The following is a 20,847-nucleotide window of genomic DNA, read 5'->3' as shown; positions in this document are numbered from 1 at the left end:
AGCGCTTTCCTGACACAACACTCAAAGCACTTTTACAGAAAGAACAGGGGACTGCATCACCTCATTCACTACCAGTATATTTTAATATAATTTTTCAAGTGTTTTTTCTACTATTAATGTTTTTCTTGTACTACACTTATCAATTTAAGTGGTGATACGGCTGATACGAGTTCAATGGAAGACTATTATTTTTATATTATATTGTACAGCCTCCATTGATCATGCAAGTGAACCGTAATACTAAAATAGTATGTCTATGAATGCACACAATAACTAATTATTTAAATAATTTAAATATAAAACGAGGATTCAATAATGATGGGGATAAAATATACTTTATTAAACATGAAAATAATGTGACATCAGAAAGTACAACATGTCCTGTCACTGATAGGGAAGTTTTTAAAAACACATCCTTTATCTGTAATTGAGACAATTGTAGATATTGTTAATGCCTCTAAAGATACACAATCACGTGAGATTTCAAGAAGGCAACATGGATAGTAGAAGATCATAAACAGTATTTTGGTTTTTGAATGTTACTTTCTCAGATATCAGGCAATCTAAACTGGAAACGAGTTACCATGCCTATTGCACTAATTTTAGATTGAGCGCAACTTCCATTTAGTAGAACTGTATATGAAGGAATCTTCAGTTTCATCCTTAACGTCATGTCACTGTTGCAGTTATTATAAGCAGTTGCAAGATATCAGTCCTTCTGAAGAAGATGGCAATGACCATAGCTGCTACTGTAAAACATTACAATAATATGGGAAGGGACCATTCACATTACAGTATATGATTAGAAAACCTTAGATAATGTGTTATTTTTAGTTAGAGAGACTTCAAACTGCTTGTAATGGTTTAACCAGAGTGGCTCGCTTTCCCTAGTGACAGAATTGCAAGGCTTGTTTGGTTCATTAAATGAAAAGTCCAAAACTTAAACCAGGAGCATAACAGTATATTGGAATTTTTTTTATTTTGAAGAATATGTTTGTTTTTATGGATTTATCATGCTCTCCTGTCCTGCTGTCCCTATGGGGGATGCCAAAGTCCCTTTCAAGTTTGTTCATGCAGCAGCCATCTTGGGAATGCTCTCTGGCAGCTATTTTCTATGGATACAAGCAGCATAAAAGTACAGCTCCTATCTACTTGAATGAAGAAAGACTCCAAAATGGTTGGTCAAAATTACAATCAAATGACACATTTCAAATCTGCAGTAAAATCTGACAATAATGGTATCATAAATTGTGCTGCTTTAGCTCAGATAACACTAAAAATGCTATTTTTCCAGACTGGTTCGGCTTAAGTTGACTGACATGTGATGTCTTTATCTAACATTTTATTTGGCGCTTTTACCCGTAAGGCAGGACTTTCTGTTCTACATCTGTCATATTGAGTGTTCCATCCATTTTAATACACATGCTCCATCTCAGGCTATATAGTCTCTGGCGATGCTTGTGGTTTAGGAATATTTTGGTGTTAGTATGTTACAAATATTAATATATTTTCTCAACAGTACATATTAAATGTCCAAACAGAATCATATTTTGCTACTTAAATCTGCTTTCAATAAACAGCATATCTTTTTTGTAAAATGTATATTTTTAGGGAATAACTGTAGAACATTTAATATAATTTATGTTTGATATTGTGCCATAAGATTTCAATAAATGATGTTCTCGAATCAACAATTAAAATGACTGAAAATGGTTGTTCTCTGCCTGAAGATGATTTGGAAAGATCAACAGGATAATTTGCTCTTATTCCGTTTTAATCTTTCTCTCTATTAAAAGTTTGGGTGGCATTTATTTACAAAATTAAACAGTACTTTGAAACACTCTCTGTGTAGCTGGGAAAACATTTGTTTGTGCTTATTTAAAAAATGTAAAAACATTTTTGCACAAAATTACAATTTCTTATATATTTTTATAACTATATATGCATATATTCTATTACAACTTGCCTCTTCTACAAACATTTTCATACTGTAAATGAATTACTTGGTTCACAGTAAAAGTGTACAAAAATAGTTTAAACATTAGGTTTTCTTTTTCAATATTTATTGACAGGCCTGCTGTAATGCATCAAACTGTAAACACAAACATTGTTAGCAAACCATTTATTATCGTTATTTCAACTATGAAACAGGGAACAACGTAAAAAAAAAAAAAAAAAAAAAATGCAAACCACACAAGTTAGTATTTGATCAAATAAACAAGTGGGTTAAAAGAGTAAATTTATTTTGAAATATTCCTATTATTCAAAAGATTTGTCTAAAAGCATTTTATCCTTGATGCTTCAAACTGAGTGAGAACTGAGCTCCAAAATGCAACCAATGGACTTCAAGGATACCAACCGGGTCGCAGGTTACATTCAGTGTTGGGTACTGTTACTTTTAAAAGTAACTCGTTAGAATATTGCTTTACTCCTTAAAGAAACTTAATTAAAAAAAAAAATTTTATAGAATGTAAAGCGTTAATTTTGCGGTACTCTTTTCTCACCAGCCACTTTCTCTTCTGCTATGCATTCCATACAAATAAGCCATGCATTGCATACAAGAGACACTATAGGTCATGCTAGCTACTGTACAACACATGTCAAAACAATCAAACAGATATTTAGAAAGTGAAGAAACGGTCTTCACATCATATTTAAAATAAAGAATCAATAACAAGAATATGCATGATTTGTTTTTCCATCAACATGACAGCAATATGAATAATGAAGAATACACTGTCTTACCTAAAGCAGCAAAGTCCAACACTTGAACCTGCATCATATCTGTCAACTTAAGATGTTTTTCAAAAGTCAGGATAAAATTCAGTGGTAATGCCAGCCTAACATGTTCAAGGAATAAGTCTGATGAATATTTTTCACTTGTCATCTCAGTGCACGTTTGTTTTGAGGTGATCCACGGTGCGTACTGACGCCACAACTTCAAAGGCGCATGTTGATACAACTTGAATAGAATTGTTTTTAAAGCTACCAAAATATCATAATAACGGTTTGTTTTATGAGTCAAATTACTTGTTTATTATAAAAAAATATTAAATATTTTTTAGAAATTAAGCCATTTTTTTCTGCGTACACAATTCCTGTAGAACGTTGCTGATACAGACTCAGCTTTTCTCGTCCCATTCTCCCAGTTAAGGGGAGCTGTAACACGGAGCAGTTCGGCTGCATTAGCCCGTGAATTGAGCGAGTATTTCACCCTGTGTATCATGTCGTGTCTAGTGGAAGACTAGTCTTATAATCCCTCTGCCCAAACGCGTTAACTGATTTTTTTTTAATGCAGTGTGTATTAACACACGTTATTAATCGCGTTTCATCCAACCGAATGTTGGTGACCTCGTATCACGCTATTTAAAAAAATACATAAATAAATAAATAAAACGCATGCGCAATAGCGAGTTGCTTGACCGACGACGTCTGTATCTAAAAGGTGATTGACTCTTTTCCCTGCAAGGCGGGAATTCATTTCTACACCCATTGATGTTGGATGCTAGAGCTTCTTATTTGGGCGTTCCAATTTCTCCCATTCATTTAAATAGAAGTGACACTTCTCTTTCTGCTAAATAGTCTCTGGTCTCACACAATAGTAATACAATGCCAATCATGTACTGTGTCTCCTCCCTGAAGTTTCCACACTTGATTTCTCACAATACAGGGACAGTAGAGCAATGCGTTAAAGCAATGCGTTACCTTATTTAAAAAGTAACTCCGATATTATGGTCTAAAATAAAAAAAATGTTTTACTTTACTCATTCCTCAAAAAAAAAAAAAAACTGATTACGTAACGCGTGTTAGTTTTATCATATTACTCCCAACACCGGTTACATCTAACCTACTTATATTTTGAATTTTATTCCCATATATGCAAAGTTCCCAGAATGCAGTAAAGAACCATGCAAAAGTATCAAATGTGTGTGTTAGCCTGCAGCGACTCAACCTCACGGGATATAGCAGGGAGAGTCGCAAAATAGGTTTTCCCAGCAGGAGGATTGCACTTCTAAGTCCAGCTATCTACTATTGTCACTTGCATCTAAATGTCATACACACTTGTACAAATATAATACAAAAGAAGAACAACAAGTCTCTGGTACACACCTCACCAGTGCAAATTTAAACTTCTAATCTGATTATGCACACAGTCAATGTAATAACATTGAATACTGTACATTACATGGTAAGGTACTAGGTTGTATTCAAGTTTATAATGCAGTATAATATCAAACCATAATGCAGCTGGTGAATGCCTTTCTTAGAGCAAAGGTTTTCACCGTCAAGGTTTACAGGTGGTCATAGAATTGTGCATTTTGGTTTTGTTTGTTTGTTTTTGTAGGAATGCCATTTAGGTATGCAGTTCCTCAGTTCCTCTAAAAACCTTTATTAGAATCTTTCCCATCATCTGTTTTCAGTCCAAGAGATGAAGAGGTCAAGGTTTATAGGGGCTCATCTGTGCCCCTACCCACTGCCTCTCTCATGGTGCAAACGTGGAAGGACCTGCCATCCCACAGCCTGACCTTCTTACTTGGGGCCACAAAGAAGCATCCTGAGCTTTAGGAGCCATCCTGACTTAGACGAGGACTCTTTAGGCTCTGCTTATTCTGATCTGAAAGTCCACTGTCTTTCTTCCTTTTTAATTTGCCCACCTACAAACAAAGGCAGATTTTAAACAGCTGAAACTAACCAGAATACTCAGAAAATAACATTTGAGATAATATTATGTAATGTGGAAGAAATCTAAGCATGTAGGATAAAATAAGGGTAAAGAGGAGAACCGTATTTACTAGAACATTTTGCAAAACGTTTGATTTATAAACATTAGTTATTGCATTAGGTATAATGAAATACAATAAACAATATTTTTACATAATTTGTTAATGTTAGTTTATAAATATACTATTATTCATTGTTATTTCATGTAAGTTATAATGCATCAACTAATGTAAACATATACATCTTTTAATGTAAAAAAGTGTATTAGTGTATATGTATAAATTAACTGATATTAATAAATTCAGTAAAATGATTGTTCATTTTTAGTTCATGTTCACTACTTTATTAAATTGTTAACTTATGCAACCTTACTGTAAATTGTTACCGCAATTCCTAATTAAACATAATAAAATTACATTTGTTAACCTGATTAATGTGGCAAAATGTCAATGAGCCTTACCCAAAGATTATGTCTGAGCCTCTTGGTTGTATTAGAGTTATTGAATAGAGTTAGCTTGGTCGAGTACAACAAGAGCATTGTTAATTCAGTTAAAGAATTTATTTGGATTACGCAATTACTAATGCTGCATTCCAAAAACTGCACCGCAAGGGTATTTGTCTCTTATTAAATCTTTTCCATCTGGCCATTGTGATAGCAGGCATACCTTGGCATCGTGTTCGGCAAACCTCTGGAACATATTTGCATAAATCTTCTTATCACGCTCATGGTGCTCCCGAATCTTGCACTTACAGATGGCGATCTGGCTGCGGGCAGCACGGTTGAAGGAGTTGACTTGCAGAACCTGCCTGAAGTCTCCAAGGGCCAGGCTGAACTCATTCCGTAACAGACGTGCTTCACCACGCCGATACAGAGCTTTCTCATTCTCTGGGTCCAGCTCCATCACCTAGCAACCATAACCAGTGTGAAACAGTAAGAAAAACATAGAATCTATCACTTTCAACCACACTGAATATGTACAGTTTGACACTACCTTATTGCAGTTCTCCACAGCCTGAGAGTACTCGCGCAAGCGCAGGTAGCACAGGGCCAGATTCAGATGGGCCACTAAAAGGAGTGCCTGGATGGCTTGCAGCTGCTCCATTCCTGCCCCACACTCCATCTCTAACCAGATCACAATCCGCTGGTACTGAATTACAGCATGGTTGTACAGTCCAGCCTGAACGTACAGTATAAGAGAACTGTCAATCACCTAACTGCTACCATCAAATCAAGCAACAGCATACAGTATAATAGATTCCTAGGGAAAACTTTAACTAATAAAATATGTACATTTAATGCACTATAAGTTGTTTTGTACAAATACATCTGCATAAATGTTAATATAATGCATTAGCATTCAAATTAAATACAGTATAATATTCTATAGACTTCAATGGCTTCAATTCTCAATTAGGGTCTTTATTACAAAAGATACATAACAAATAATATTTGTTAATGAATTCATAAATAATAACACTAAAGTCATTAATAAAAAGTAACAGTAGACCAGTTTAGGGCATTGAATAATATTGCACTGTATGTAATGACAAAAATACAGTACTGTGCAAAAGTTTTAGGCACTTGTGAACAATGTTGCATAGTGAGGATGTCTTCAAAAATAATGACATAAATAGTTTTCATTCATCACTTAATGTCATACAAAGCTAAATCAATATTCGGTGTGATCCCCTTTGCCTTTAAAGCAGCACCAATTCTACTAGGTACATGTGTACCTAGTACAACCCGTTTTTCTTGGTTGTTGGCAGATAGGATGTTCCAAGCTTCTTGCAAAATTTGCCACAGTTCTTCTATCTATTTAAACTGTCTCAATTGCGTATGTCTCTTTATGTAATCTCAGACTGACACAATGTTCAGTGGGGGCTTTGTGGGGGTCATGACATCTGTTGCAGGGCTCCCTGTTCTTCTATTCTAATCTTTTCTATTTGCAAAAGTAATGTTTGGGAGTCTAACATTTACATGTCCTATTGACACTCTAAAGCTGAAGATATAAATAGCCATCTTAAGTCAAATGCTTTTGTGAAACATCTTATGTGCCTAAAACTTTTGCACAGTACTGTAAGTGTATGGGAAATACAGTCTGCAAACCTTGAAATACTGTGTCCCTTTTTGTTTGACAAAAACGGCACAATCAATTTTCTCTTTAAGGTCCATTTCCCAGGATTCTTTGGCCTGTGGAAAAATAAGTCAAATTGTCAATGTATCCATGTGTTCTGTTTTTTCTGTCAATTAGAGCATTAGATGAGATTAGAGCATTGACCATTAGAGGGCACCCTTTATCTGTATTCTGGAACTTTGTACTATTGGTTCAAGAACGTATTTGTTTAAAAAATATTTTTATTCAACTTAGCTAATCCCATTTATTCAATACAATTTAAACTTAATTAGAAAATGTATGAAACATTTTTAATGTACTTTGGACATTTACTAATGGATTTCTTTTTTATCAGCATCAAAATGTTAGATTCAAATCCATGTATGTATAAGGGAAAGTGTTTAGTCCACCATTTCTTTTGTTTTTCACTTTTTTTAAGCACCTGTTGTCTTCAATAAATCATTTTAAATTGTACTGCAGTGTGAAAATTTTAATTTTAAAAGTATTTAATGGTACACATTTTTACATAGTCTCTCAATTAATACAGTTTAATGTGGGGGGGAGCTGCATGCATATTAATCATAAAATAATTGACTAAATGCAATTTAAATTTGTTTTAGATGAAGTATGGCATATCAAAGCTTTCCCAAAGTATATCAACTAATATATATTTCTAAACGACACAAAAATTTAACAAATTGGGTCTACAATGGAAGATCTCACCTTTTCAAAATCTTTAAGGGTCACCTCATACAGCAGTTCTGCATTTGATCCGATCTCATATTCTGCCTTACCCTCTTTGCCATAACCGTACCTGCAAGCATAACAGACTGAGTCAGAAAAAGGGAAAAACTCATACGAAAAAGGACAACTCATGTAAGATTGTTATGAAAACAGTTAAGGTTGATGATTCAAGTTCAGATACAGGTAGACATTGGGCATGCAAATGTCTGATATTTGTATGTTGGTTTACATGATGCTGAATTTGGTGTGTTATTTTTGAAGACCTTGTATACATTCAAGAACAATCATGATGTTTTGACATGTCTGTTTTCATACAGTTGCTCACATAAATTAATAAAATATTTGCATATGGAATAACAGCAACAGCAAAGGAAAACAGTATTAACAGCAAACAAAACGTCCACAAATTGCATCACTGTTCTCAAATGTTCTCAGTAATAAGTTTGAAATGAAGCTACAAATAAGTTGTGAGGAATTTTTTTATTGTGAAGAATGGTGAAGAATAATTTTTAACTTAACCCAGTAACACTTTACAGAAAGGTTGTATTTGTTGACTACATTTAAGTACATTACTGAACTAAAAATGAACAATACTTTTATAGCACTTATTATTAATATTAAATGTTAATATTAATGTATATTAATAATTAAAAAAATATACAAGTTGTATACATTAACATTAGTTTATGCATTATGAATTAACATGACCATACATTTAAACAATTGCATTTTTATAACCTAACATTATCCATGATTAATAAATGCTATTAAAAACTATTGTTCATTGTAAGTTCATGATACCTAATGCATTTACAAATATAACGTTCTTGTAAATTGTTATCAATATTTTTTACTGAATATCTATTTATGAGATGAGTTTTTAAATAAACAATCTGAACAGAATAGCTCTACTTACTTGGGTTTTAGGTATAATAAACAGCATTCCCCCTTTCGCATTTTCTCCATGGCCCTGTCCACTCCTAAAGGAACACCCTCATCCTCTGATTCTCCCACCACAAAAATTACATCGCGAGACTCAAATAAACGACCTCCACGCCAACCCTTCAAGTGTACTGTTGACCACAGACCAAACATCATTGTAATCCAAATCAATACTGCATCCAAAAAGGGCAGAGATCATGTGAACACATTGTTTATATAGGAATAACAACCATATTGTAATAATAAAAAATTCTTGGGCTTACCATGGACTGTGGCCCCTTCATTCGGATTGTTATAGCCTTCACCTTTGACCTTTATTCTCCTAATGATTCCGCCATCCTCTGTAAGATCCTCTCCTCTGAAGCTCAACAGCTCAATCTAATTGTGGGAATAGGGAGTAATTGTACTTTTAAGCATAACAAGCTTACACCAAATGAGGCTTTTCATATTTAGCATTTAACATTGTACTACAGAGATAAATACTTGTTGTCTATGAACATGTTTTTTCACACAGTTTACCTCTGATAGCTTTGATTATTTACATTCTTGTTGTACCCACCTCAAACACAAGAGTGGCATTAGGAGGGACCTTTGGGGGGCTACCAGATGAACCATAAGCATATTCAGGCTTGCAGAGCAGCAAGCAAACTTCTCCTTTCTGCATTGAACACACACCAATGTCCAATGCTTTGATCACCTGACCTGTATGAATCAGCCAGACAAACATTTATGAATATTCAATACTTAAACATTATACTTCAGGAAACTCTGTTAGGGCAAAACAAACTTAATATCAGAAAAATACTGAGCACTTTGCAACATTGCGTCTTCTTTTTCAACAAATGGCCAGTTAAAGGACATAACTTATTGTAGAGGAGTCATCTCTACCTGATCAAACACATACAAAATAGTTTTAATGATGTAACCTAATAAATTAAGGTTAATTCAGTAATAAATTATATTTTTGACTTTAATAAAACCCAGCTAATTTAGATGCTAACATTAACCAAAAAATATTTTTAGGTTTACTATTTTCAGTGTATCCACCAGGATTCATAACGGCAGCCTATTTTCAGACTCCAGTGTTTTCACTCGCATCGGCATGTTTTTAGTAGAAAATGTGATGTTTAGGATCTTAAGTTTGAAAAAATGACAAAAAAAAAGCAAGTGGCTCTATAATGCCAATACTTTAGAGAGTTTTGATGACGTTATGTGACAGTGCCTCACCTGTCAAAGTTTAAGGAGTGGGTAGATCACATAACAGGATGGCCTGAGGTTCGTTACGTTGATAAAATAAACTAATTTGAGTTGTTATGACAGCCCACAACTGCACAAGCTGAGCCTAGGCTGATGTATACTCTGACTAAAACTTAAAATGGATGTTCTCTGTCTGGAATGCTCATTTTGGTTGTTTTTACATTGCTTCTTATGGAGTCTGGAGACAGAAAACAGTCTAGCGGCAATTAGAATCATTACGGCGGAGCCCAGTGGTTGGTCAGGAAAACTGCGGATAAGCTATTATATTTTCTAAGAAGTTTGTAATTTTTGCAATGCTGTTAAACTTATCAAAGCAAACATTTTTACAGATACTTAATGAGCTCAAAGCTATCTACTTTTCATTCATGCTAGGGTGGTTCTATGTTAGATAATATTGTAGTAGGGATTTTCAAAATTGTTGATGCCAAGATCCCCAAAATATGATGATCCCCCTTTCAAAAATATAAAAAGGAAGCTACTGTATATATTTGAATACACACATATTTATAGTATTATATCATAAAGACAGCAATCGTGATATTATTCAAATCTAAAAAATGAATGGCTCATATAGTCATTTTACTAAAGAAATTACAAAATATTATATGAAAAACCTTTACTTTGCATTATTAAGTTGACAGCATATCTTTTTTTTTCTACCCACTATTAATGCATTAGTACATGTATACTTTTCATAAATTTTAATTTTTATAAAATATTTTAATTAAATATATTTTTCTAATTCAATTTATTTGCAGTCTTAAGAAACATGTATAATATAAAGTTCTGAACATGTTTACTTTTTTTAAATTGTATACACCCTTTTTTTATTTTAAGGTTTCTGCTGAACCCCTAGCAACACCTTATGGCACCCTTGGAGTCCCAGGCCCCAATTTGACACCCCCTGCTTTAGTTGATATTTCTAATAGTTCTCACAACAACAACAAAACAGGTGTTATTTGTGCCTCCCTAATGCATTATTATTTAAAAAAATAAAAAGTAATGCAACACCAAAGTGACAATATTCGCAAGTCTCACTGAAGATTGTGTGTTACTACCCTTTATCATTAAATATTAAATATTTCCTGGAGAATGAAAAAGCAAAACTCATAATAGGGGAGGCACCTCTCATCTGAACAAAAACATAGTGTTCTTGGCAATTATACCAGTAAATAAGTGGTAACAACACGCATCATTAAACAGGAATTTTAGTCATGCTATTTTCCTTTGAAAGTGATTGCTGTGGGGACATGTAAAATGAAACTGATGCTTAAATGACAGGCTGAATGACAGCTCCAATTAACAGACACATCTGAGAAGGAACTATTAAATCTGTCAAAAACATGTGGTGTTAGTGCTGTGAAAAAGTATTTGCCCCTTCCTGATTTCTTCTATTTTTGTGTATTAGTTGTTTTAGATCTTCAAACGAGATATAACAGAAATCAAAGGCAACCCGAGTAAACACAAAATAAAGTTTTCCAAAAAAATAAAATATATATATATTTATTATTTATTTATTTATTATTGAAGCAAAAGGTTATCCAACATCAATATCACCCATGTGAAAAACTATCTGCCCTGTTAAACTTAATGGCTGGTTGTGCCACCTTTAGCAGCAACAACTGCAACCAAATGCTTCCAATAACTGGAGATCAGTCTTTCACAATGCTGTGGTGGAGGCTTTTCGAGCATGAACTGCCCATTTAAGGTCCTGCCACAGCATATCAAGAGTTGGGTTGAAGTCAGGACTTTGACTAGGCCTCTCCAAAACTTTAATTTAGCTTCTTTTGAGCCAATCAGAGACAGAAATACTCCTATTATTTGGATCATTGTCTTGCTGCATAATCCAGTTGCGCTTGGGCTCATGGACTGATGACCAGACGTTCTCCTTTAGAATTTTCTGGTAGAGAGCAGAATTTATGTTTCCCTCAATTATTGCAAGTCCCCTTGGCCGTAAGGCAGCAAAGCATCACCACACCATCACACTACCACCACCATGCTTGACTGTAGGTATGATGTATTTTTTTTTTTGTGGAATTCTGTGTTTGATTTACGCCAGATGTAAAGGGACCCCTTTCTTCCAAACAGTTCCACTTTTGACTCATTAGTCCACAGAACATTCTCCCAAAAGGTTTAACGATCATCAAGGTGTGTTTTGGAAAAATTCAGATGAGCCTTAATGTTCTTCTGGGTTAGCAGTTTTTTTTCACCTCGCCACTCTTCCATGGATGCCATTTTTGGCCAGTGTCTTTCTGATAGTGAAATCATGAACAGTGACAATTATTGATGTGAGAGTGGACTGCAGTTCCTTGGATGCTGTCCTTGGCTTTTTTTGTGACTTCTGTGTCACTGTGCTCTTGGAGGAATTTTGGAAATTCTGACACTTCTGGGAAGTTTCAATACTGTGCCAAGTTTTGTCCATTTGGAGATAATGGCTCTCACTGTGGTTCTTTAGAGTCCCAGAGTCTTTGAAATTGCTTTGTAACCCTTCCTAGACTGATGTATTTCAATCACCTTTTACCTCATAATTTCTAAAAAACATTTAGACATTGGCATAGTGTGCTACTTGGTGAGACCTTTTAGCCAACTTCATGTCGATGAAAAATTTCTAGTTATGTGTTTATTTGATTGAACAGGTCTGGCAGTAATCAGGCCTAGGTGTGTGTAGTCCAGCTGAACCTCATTATGAATGCAATTTCATAGATTTGGGCATTAAGTAACTAAGGGGGCAAATACATTTTCCACACAGGCCCAGTTGGAATTGGATATCTTAAACAGGAATCTGTGGAATCTCCTACCTTTTCCAACATTGAAAACAAAAGGTTCCTTCCGGTCAAAACTGGAGTCAAACTTCTTCCCATTAAGGAGTCTGCCTGTGTAGTGGACACACACTTTGTCCCCAATCATCGGATTTTCGCCCTCCACACCATGTTGATTCACAATCTTTAGAAAAGTATTGGAGAAAAAGTTAATAGTCCATCCTTGGGCAACCTCATATTTCTTCAAATTTAATTAAAATCAGACCATTCCGAAGATGAAACAGTGTCTAAACAAAATACCCTGATGCATATCAGGATTTCACAAAAGCCCTGTAGACTCCTAACAGCTCACTTCAGAAAAGTGCTATGTTTATGGAATAAACGGTCCAAAAGCACAAAAAACAACATGAATGAGTGGATGGAAAATGTCCCAGCAAATTAGGGCAAATTTGATAACATCACTTATAGCAGGGGTTCTCATCAAATGCATACCAACACGTATAATGGAGTCTAGATAAACATTTTAATGCAAACAGGAACTTGACGATAGATTTGATTAACTTGACTGATAAACGTCCCCCATTTGTAACCTAAAGCCCCCTATCTACTAATTTGCTCTCAGCGCCCTCTGGCATACTTTGAATGCCCACTGTGGGGTGTTAGGTTACAAATGGGGGTGTTTATCAGTCATGTTAATCAAATATATCGTCAAGTTCCTGTTTGCATTAAACTGTTTATATAGACTCCATTATTTGGGTTGCTCTACATTTGTACCGAATTCATCTGATTCTGAAGTCTAGCGACCTATCTGGTTTAGCGGCATCAAATACACAGGCGAAGTCGCAACATCCACTAATGCACCTGTATGGCTTTGTAAGTAAATACGACTTAATGAAGAGAGCAACGCAAGTGCAAATTGGGTGCGTTTTTACTCACAGACCGGTCTCAATTTCTTAAACATGCATCTCTGATCATTGTAGCGCTGCAAAACCAATGAGAAGCATGGTGCTAGACTTGGAAAATATTGGAATTCGGCACAGAATTCTAAATGACCACCCTTGAATTTACTATAGTAACACTAACTTTTCTTTAGGCAGAAATAGATTGATAATAAATATTATCATATCACTACTTCAGCTCTATTAAATTTATCATAGGCTACATTAGAGGATTGAGGGAATATAGCATATTTTTGTTAAAACTTTTAAATGTTTATATTTTGGATTTATTGTTTTAACATGTGTTTAGAGTAGGCCTACTGTTTGTAATTACAAAAATGCCATAATTTGTTTTATAGAAATCGTGTTACATCTATCCACAGTAGCGAATACGATCCATGCTTCCATGTGTTTACTATGGTCTTCTTACAAATACCACTGTTTAAACTATAAAAATAAATAAATACATTTAAAATTTCATAAGGGCTAATGCAAAATACACTATTCTTTTAGATGAAATATAAATGCTTAAATCCTAAAAAAAAAAAAATTATGATAATAATAAATAGGCTAAAATATATTTTTGGAGTGTAAGAAAATACACTCTGCCTTCAGAAATTCCAAGTGTTTACTCATTTGAATCAATAAGAATATGATGAAAAGAGTTCCAACTCCAAAGTCATAATCTGTCATTGAATAATTTAGTGCTGGGTTAAGATAATGAAGTAGGACATTCATAAAAATAAATGTTAAGAACCACTGACTTAAAGCTTGTATATTACATTTAATATCACATCAAATATATATACACTACCGGTCAAAACTTTTGAAAAACTGACTGAAATGTTTCTCGTGATCTTAAAAAACTTTTGATCTGAAGGTGTATGATTAAATGTTTGAAATGAGTTTTGTAGACAAAAATATAATTGTGCCACCATATAAATTTATTTCATTATAAAACTAACATTTTATTAGAAAAAAAATAAAGTTTTTGAAATGTATTAAATAATAAAATAATAAAGAAAAGCAGCCAATAAGTGCCAAGCATAGATAGGAACTCCTTCAATACTGTTTTAAAAGCATCCCAGGGTGGTACCTCAGGAATGTCAAGAGTACATGTCTGCAATTCTAGGCAAAGTTTGTCTACTTTGAATATGCTAAAATATTTAAAAAAATATATTTATTTGGATTTTGTTTAGTCACAACATAATTTAATGTTGTTCCATAGTTTTGATCGCTTTACTATTATTTTAAAATGTGAAGAAAAAAATGATAATAAAGAATGAGTAAGTGTTTCAAAACTTTTGACCAGTAGTGTAATTAAAGTGGTGACTGGATTACCTTACATACACCCCGGTCACTATTTGGAGTGACATCAGTGCCTTGGGAGGTAAAGACAGCAGTTGGGCACTGGTTATTGGAAAAAATGTCCTCTAAAGATGACATCTCATCACTCGCACATACCAGTGTTCCCCTAAAAAACAAACACAGTATTTGAATATGAGTCTTTCAACTATAAACAAATGTTGTTAGGCATTGCTATCAAAAGACAAATTCAGATGCTTATATTCATCTTTCAGATTTCTACATACTGTGTATTTGGGGCGCATTCTCAAACAGGCAAAGTAAAAAGAAAATACATTATGTATGACGTATTCATATAAAAACATTTTGCAATGCTTCTGTTAAAACACTGACTTGTTTTACTTCTATATCAAACCTAAGCTAAGCAAAGCTTACATACATAATGTAAAAAGACACATTAAAATGTAAAAACAAAAATGCACATATGTATATGTGTCATTGTGTTTTCACATCTTTCACAAGATTGGCTTAATTGTTTTTATCTTCCAATAAAAAAAATTTAATTGGTTCTTGTATATGTGTGAATACAGTATGTATTTGTGCGTGTGTAGAGTTTGATGGTATGTGTATTTGAGTGCACACTAAAGCTTGTGAACACGTGCAGCAGAACACTGTGTTCCTTTTACAGTATTCACAGTTCCTGGCACATGTTCAGATTATGGAGAAGGATGTCTTGTGAGATTTATGTCAGTAAACCTATAAAAACATACAGGAACAAAACGTAAATGAGAAGGGAACATTTAGTCCATTCTACTCTTCTTAAGGTGGAGAGATCCTACAATGACTCAAGACTCAATAAAATACCTTAATTTTTATCTACACACACACACAAACAAGGTTATAGGAATCAATTATCTGTCGAAGGAAAATCCCATCAGTGCATAAGCAGCACATACCTAGATAAAAGACTACAAACAACCCTATAAATAAGTGTATTTTTTATGGGACATTCCTAGAAAGCAGAGTGCTCTTTGTAAAATAGATCTTGGATTGAAATGTTTGCAAGAGGTGGCCAATAGTGGTAAAGGGAGACCGGGCCAAGTTACAAGGGTTACATCTCAGTCTTAAAGTGTTTTAGATGATTCAGAAGTCACATCACAAATGTGCGTGTTTCTCTAGCTGGTATTTTTTATGTTGGTTTCAAAAACATAGTTTAAAACTCTCCTCAATAAGAAATCATTTTGTGAATTTTATCCTCCAAACTAAAATTCCAAAATCATAATGTTTTTGCAATAGCTGTAAATAAGTGCCCACATAAAACCACAATGCATCCATTCAGGCAAGAGTCAATTATACATTATAATGAAGGCAGAGTTTAACCGAAAGTTTGAAATGTGTTCACAGAAAAAGGGCATTTTTCTTAAATGGGGCAAGATGGGTTAGGGCATGTGTTCTAAATTAAATAATTAGCCTACAGCATTTGTGGGCCAATCATACCACTCAGGACGGAGACACATTCTGTCTCCTCGAGATTAAAGTAGTTTGGTGTGAAAAGTGCAAATCAATCCCAAAACAACAGCAAAGGACCTTGTGAAGATGCTGGAGGAAACAGGTAGACAAGTATCTATATCCACAGTAAAGCAAGTCTTATATCAACATAACCTGAAAGGCTTCTCCGCAAAGAAGAAGCCACTGCTCCAAAACCGCCATAAAAAAGCAAGACTACAGTTTGCAAGTGCACATGGGGACAAAGAACTATTTGGCCATAATGACCATTGTTATGTTTGGAGGAGAATGGGTGAGGCTTCAAGCCGAAGAACACCATCTCGATCCTGAAGCATGGGGGTGGCAGCATCATGTTGTGGGGGTGCTTTGCTGCGGGAGGGACTGGTGCACATCACAAAATAGATGGCATCTTGAGTAAGGAAAATTATGTGGATATATTGAAGCAACATCTCAAGACATCAGCCAGGAAGTTAAAGCTCGGTCGCAAATGGGTCTTCCAAATGGACAATGGCAACAAGCAAAATGGCTTAAGGACAACAAAGTCAAGGTATTGGAGTGGCCATCACAAAGCCGTGACCTCATTCCGATAGTAAATTGGTAGGCAGAACTGAAAAAGCATGTGCAATTAAGGAGGCCTACAAACCTGACTCGGTTACACCAGTTCTGTCTGGAGTAATGGGCCAAAATTCCAGCAACTTATTGTGTAAAGCTTGTTTGACCCAAGTTCAAGTCAAGTCAAGTCAAGTGGTTTTTATTTTATGAAACAATTTTATAAAACCAGTGGTTTTATGTTTATAAAGTTAAACAATTTAACAGCAATGCTACCAAATACTAACAAATTGTATGCAAACTTCTGACCCACTGGGAATGTGATGAAATAAATAAAATAATTCTCTCTACTGTACTATTATTCTGACATTTCACATTCTTAAAATAAAGTAGTGATCCAAACTGACCTAAGACAGGGAGTGTTTTCTATGATTAAATGTCAGGAATTGTGAAAAACCGAGTTTAAATGTATTTGACTAAGGTGTATGTAAACTTCTGACTTCAACTGTAACTGCACACAAACACAAGAGTAACAACCTCTCTGTTTTAATATATTCTCTATTTCCTATACATTTTTTTACAGAATTTCTTCATCGTTGTTCATGTTGGTTAATAAAAATAAAACTCTTCTTTGTTAGTTCATGTTAATTCTTAGTGCATTAATGTTACCAAATTCATTTTATGACTTAAAATGTTTTATAGTAAATGTTGAAATTAACATTAACTAAATTATTAAATGCTGTAAAAGTGTTGTTCATTGTTAGATCATGTTAATTAATGTTGTTAACTAATGTCACAAATAGAACCTTATTGTAAAGTGTTTCCACTTATGTTTTGTAGATTTAGCCTGGTATTATGTGCCTCACCCACTGTACTTATCAGCTTATATTTTTCTCGGTTTTCTCCAACTCTCTTATCACTGTCTCTCTGTGTCTGCTAGGTCTGCCTGCATGTAGTGGTCTACTCCATTACATGCAGGCAGTTTATTTTTTTCCTAGCCGACTGTCCCCAAGTCTTTCTTTCTTTACATCAGACTAATGGCCTTTATACTGTTTATTTAAAAGTGGTCTGACTTTTCAAAGCTCTTAGTTTAGCTCAGTCTCAGATGTCCGTAGTGTGGTGAGCTTGCAACAGACATTGCTGTTATAAAGATGAGCATTCAGAGACAGTTGACTCATTCCATCCTTGAACATACCATCCACAGTGAAACACACCATGTATTCATGCGGATTCTAAGTTAATCACCCCGTAAGACACACAGTCTCTCCTGGATTTATGATATCTAAACTGATCTACAATTATACAAAGATAAGGACCATAAATGTCAAAAGCTTCTGACACTGAAAGCAGGGCCATAACCATAACAGTATTTAAAGGAGATTTTAAAGGATATTTAAACATCCCCACTAATTAATATTCAGATAAATGATCGAGCAATGCAGTGTTACTTTAAGGAGCTATTTCTGCCTGATCTAACCCTGAACCCTGTTTTGTTGGAGTAACCTAATGTATTCAGGTTGATTCAGTGGTTAATTAATCTATTTAAATTGAATAAAAACTGTTCATTTAGATTTTACCACATGATGCACCTTTTTAGGTTATAATTGTTTTTCAGTGTACAAGTTTTTCCAGTCCTCAGTATCAAATGGTTACATCCTCTAAGCTTGTAAAGACAGAGACAATAATACACAAGAATACACTTGCCATTTACCTTGACACATGATTTATAGTCTAAACAGATAGTATGAAACAATGCTTCAGAAAGCTGGTAAACTAAACCAAGTTTTAAGCCGTATCTAGGGGAACCTTTAAACTAACTTCTCAGAGCATCTCAAATTATAAATGAAAAGGAACAGACAGACAACACATTATCAATAAATTAAACACTTCTCGTTTTTTCTGCATGAGCTCAGCTTTCATGGTTGATGAGAAAAAAAAATGAAAGTGTAAGTGAAACTGTATGTGGAATATAAATGAATATCAAATATAATATAAAATGTCAATACAAAAAGAGTATGTATTCAGTGTGTTTTCTCGCATCAGTATTGAAAAGGATGGCTTCGTGTCCCCTTCATGTTTCGTAATCCTGACACATAACTACAAGCTATGATGAACGACAGCACATTACAAAGCAATATGTATTTTAATTAAATGATAGGATTCTTTCTCTTTAATTAAATGTTTTTTTCTTTGCATAAAATCTTCAGTGTTACAAGATATTCCCTAATTTTTTGGGAGAAGTGGGACACTATTTGTAGAGAATATGACTGATAAAAATGTTCAAACACATGACAAAGAATCGTGTGACATTTAATCTTCCTCTAATTCTGGAGACAGTGACCATAGAAATGTTAATATAAGTGACATTTTCCTGTGGTATACTTGCAAAGGAAAGGATAAGAATTTTAAAAAGAAGCACGAAACACAAACTTACAATATTTCCCTTTGGGTGCCTGTTCCTCTCATGTGTTTGACGATGTATCCGTCCGTTTGAATCTTCAGTCTTACCGGCGAATACAACCTGTGCCTAGTGGCTTAAAGTGGAATGAGCCCGCCCTCTCAGCGCGAGAGTACTAGATGTTCTATCGGCAGTATTTTACTCTTCTCCACAAAAATAATGCTCAACGCTACGGCTCTACGATAAATTTTGACGGGGAAAATGAAATGAGATAAAAGGAGGAGGAGTAAACGCGAGTGGAGGTCTGTGTTGTGTAAATTATGGGCAGGCCTTGGAAACTGTCCACAAAGTAACACAATGTTCCGGCAGTACTGTAGCTAGCGCTGATGAGAACACAGTGTCCTAGTAGACACCCTGACCCGTAACCCATTGTGTGCTGACTGAACAGCTCAAGTTGGGAACAGCATGTACAACCGCAAGAACACAGAGCACATCGCTCTGATACGCTGGGGAGAAAACAAGAATATATTGTTTTTTATAAAGCATAGAAGTTTATATCGCGTGATGATGGGAAGAAATGTTTTCTGTTTAAGATGTATCGCAATATCCAGTTTAAGATATGCTAATAACAACACCAGACAGTTGTTGCACGTGGCATTTTAAACTTCAACATCTTTAATGCATGCACACACATACACACACACACACACGTATATATGTGTGTATAATTATTATTAATTATAATTAATTTAATTTATACACAATATAATTCAAATTCAAGAGGGTGAGTCAATATCAAGTCCAGTCTTTCAAGTCAGCATGTGCCTGATATTGAATAACATCAGTGTTGGCAACGTGTTACCTGCATAACGCTCTATTAGACTGGAATGACAACAAAATGTTCCCAACCCACTCACCAGATCAACTAAGAGGTGTCAGCATACATGAACACAAAAGGTTGACTGAAGTGATTGTCTGCAATTTAAGCGTTTCCCTTTTTCAGCCTGATTTTTTAAATGATATAATTTCAGGTGGACAGTTAATCCAGGAACATTGTGTGGGTGACAGAACAGATGGGCTCTGTTTAAGAGGGTCAAGTTATTGAAGAATCTGTGCAGACACATCATCTGATCATCAAAAAAGACAGTATTTATCTCATTCATTTCATCTATTTGTAATTAGAATAAAGTCAAGATGAAGTTTTGAGTGTGATCATGAAGTTGAAATCAAAGTTCTCTATTAAATATGTAATGTCGACAGTCCTGCAGCTTTTCCAATATTTACACAGTGAACCATGGAAGAAAGTGGAATAAAATGCTAGCAGGGATCTGTAGCTTACAATGTGAAACTGATCAGTGTGGGTGGCATAAGCACAGAAACGGGGCATTTGACCAACACGTCACAATGCTAACAGGTGCAAGTAGGGACATTTCATGTAGGCCTACATAGGTTTGTTTGACCTTTTCCCTCTTCTTGCTCTGTGATTATAATCTGTGTATAACCTATTCAATTAAAATCATTGATGTGTAGCGTAAGATGGAGAGGGTCCTCCTAGCTTTTAAAAATGATCATAACCATAAATTTTGTAAATTACTTTTCCTTGTTTTTCCTCT

General features: G+C 34.7%; 1 protein-coding gene across 1 annotated transcript; it reads right to left on the bottom strand.

Moving 5' to 3' along the window:
* Window positions 1–319: 319 nt before the first annotated feature.
* fkbp5 (FKBP prolyl isomerase 5) lies at window positions 320–19,493 on the bottom strand. Its single transcript, XM_052140580.1, has 11 exons — window positions 19,271–19,493; window positions 14,818–14,950; window positions 12,578–12,722; window positions 9,082–9,224; window positions 8,786–8,900; window positions 8,497–8,653; window positions 7,560–7,650; window positions 6,830–6,913; window positions 5,715–5,900; window positions 5,388–5,627; window positions 320–4,655 (listed from the first exon to the last, which is right to left on the bottom strand). The coding sequence occupies exons 1-11, from the start codon at window positions 19,300–19,302 to the stop codon at window positions 4,563–4,565; spliced, it is 1,419 nt and encodes a 472-aa protein (XP_051996540.1). The 5' UTR covers window positions 19,303–19,493; the 3' UTR covers window positions 320–4,562.
* Between the last annotated feature and the right edge of the window lie 1,354 nt (window positions 19,494–20,847).

This window comes from Xyrauchen texanus, chromosome 13 (assembly GCF_025860055.1).
Source record: "Xyrauchen texanus isolate HMW12.3.18 chromosome 13, RBS_HiC_50CHRs, whole genome shotgun sequence".
In the NCBI taxonomy this organism is placed as follows: Eukaryota; Metazoa; Chordata; class Actinopteri; order Cypriniformes; family Catostomidae; genus Xyrauchen; species Xyrauchen texanus.
Note: the sequence above shows the minus strand (reverse complement) of the source record. Positions and strands in the feature narration are given on the sequence as shown.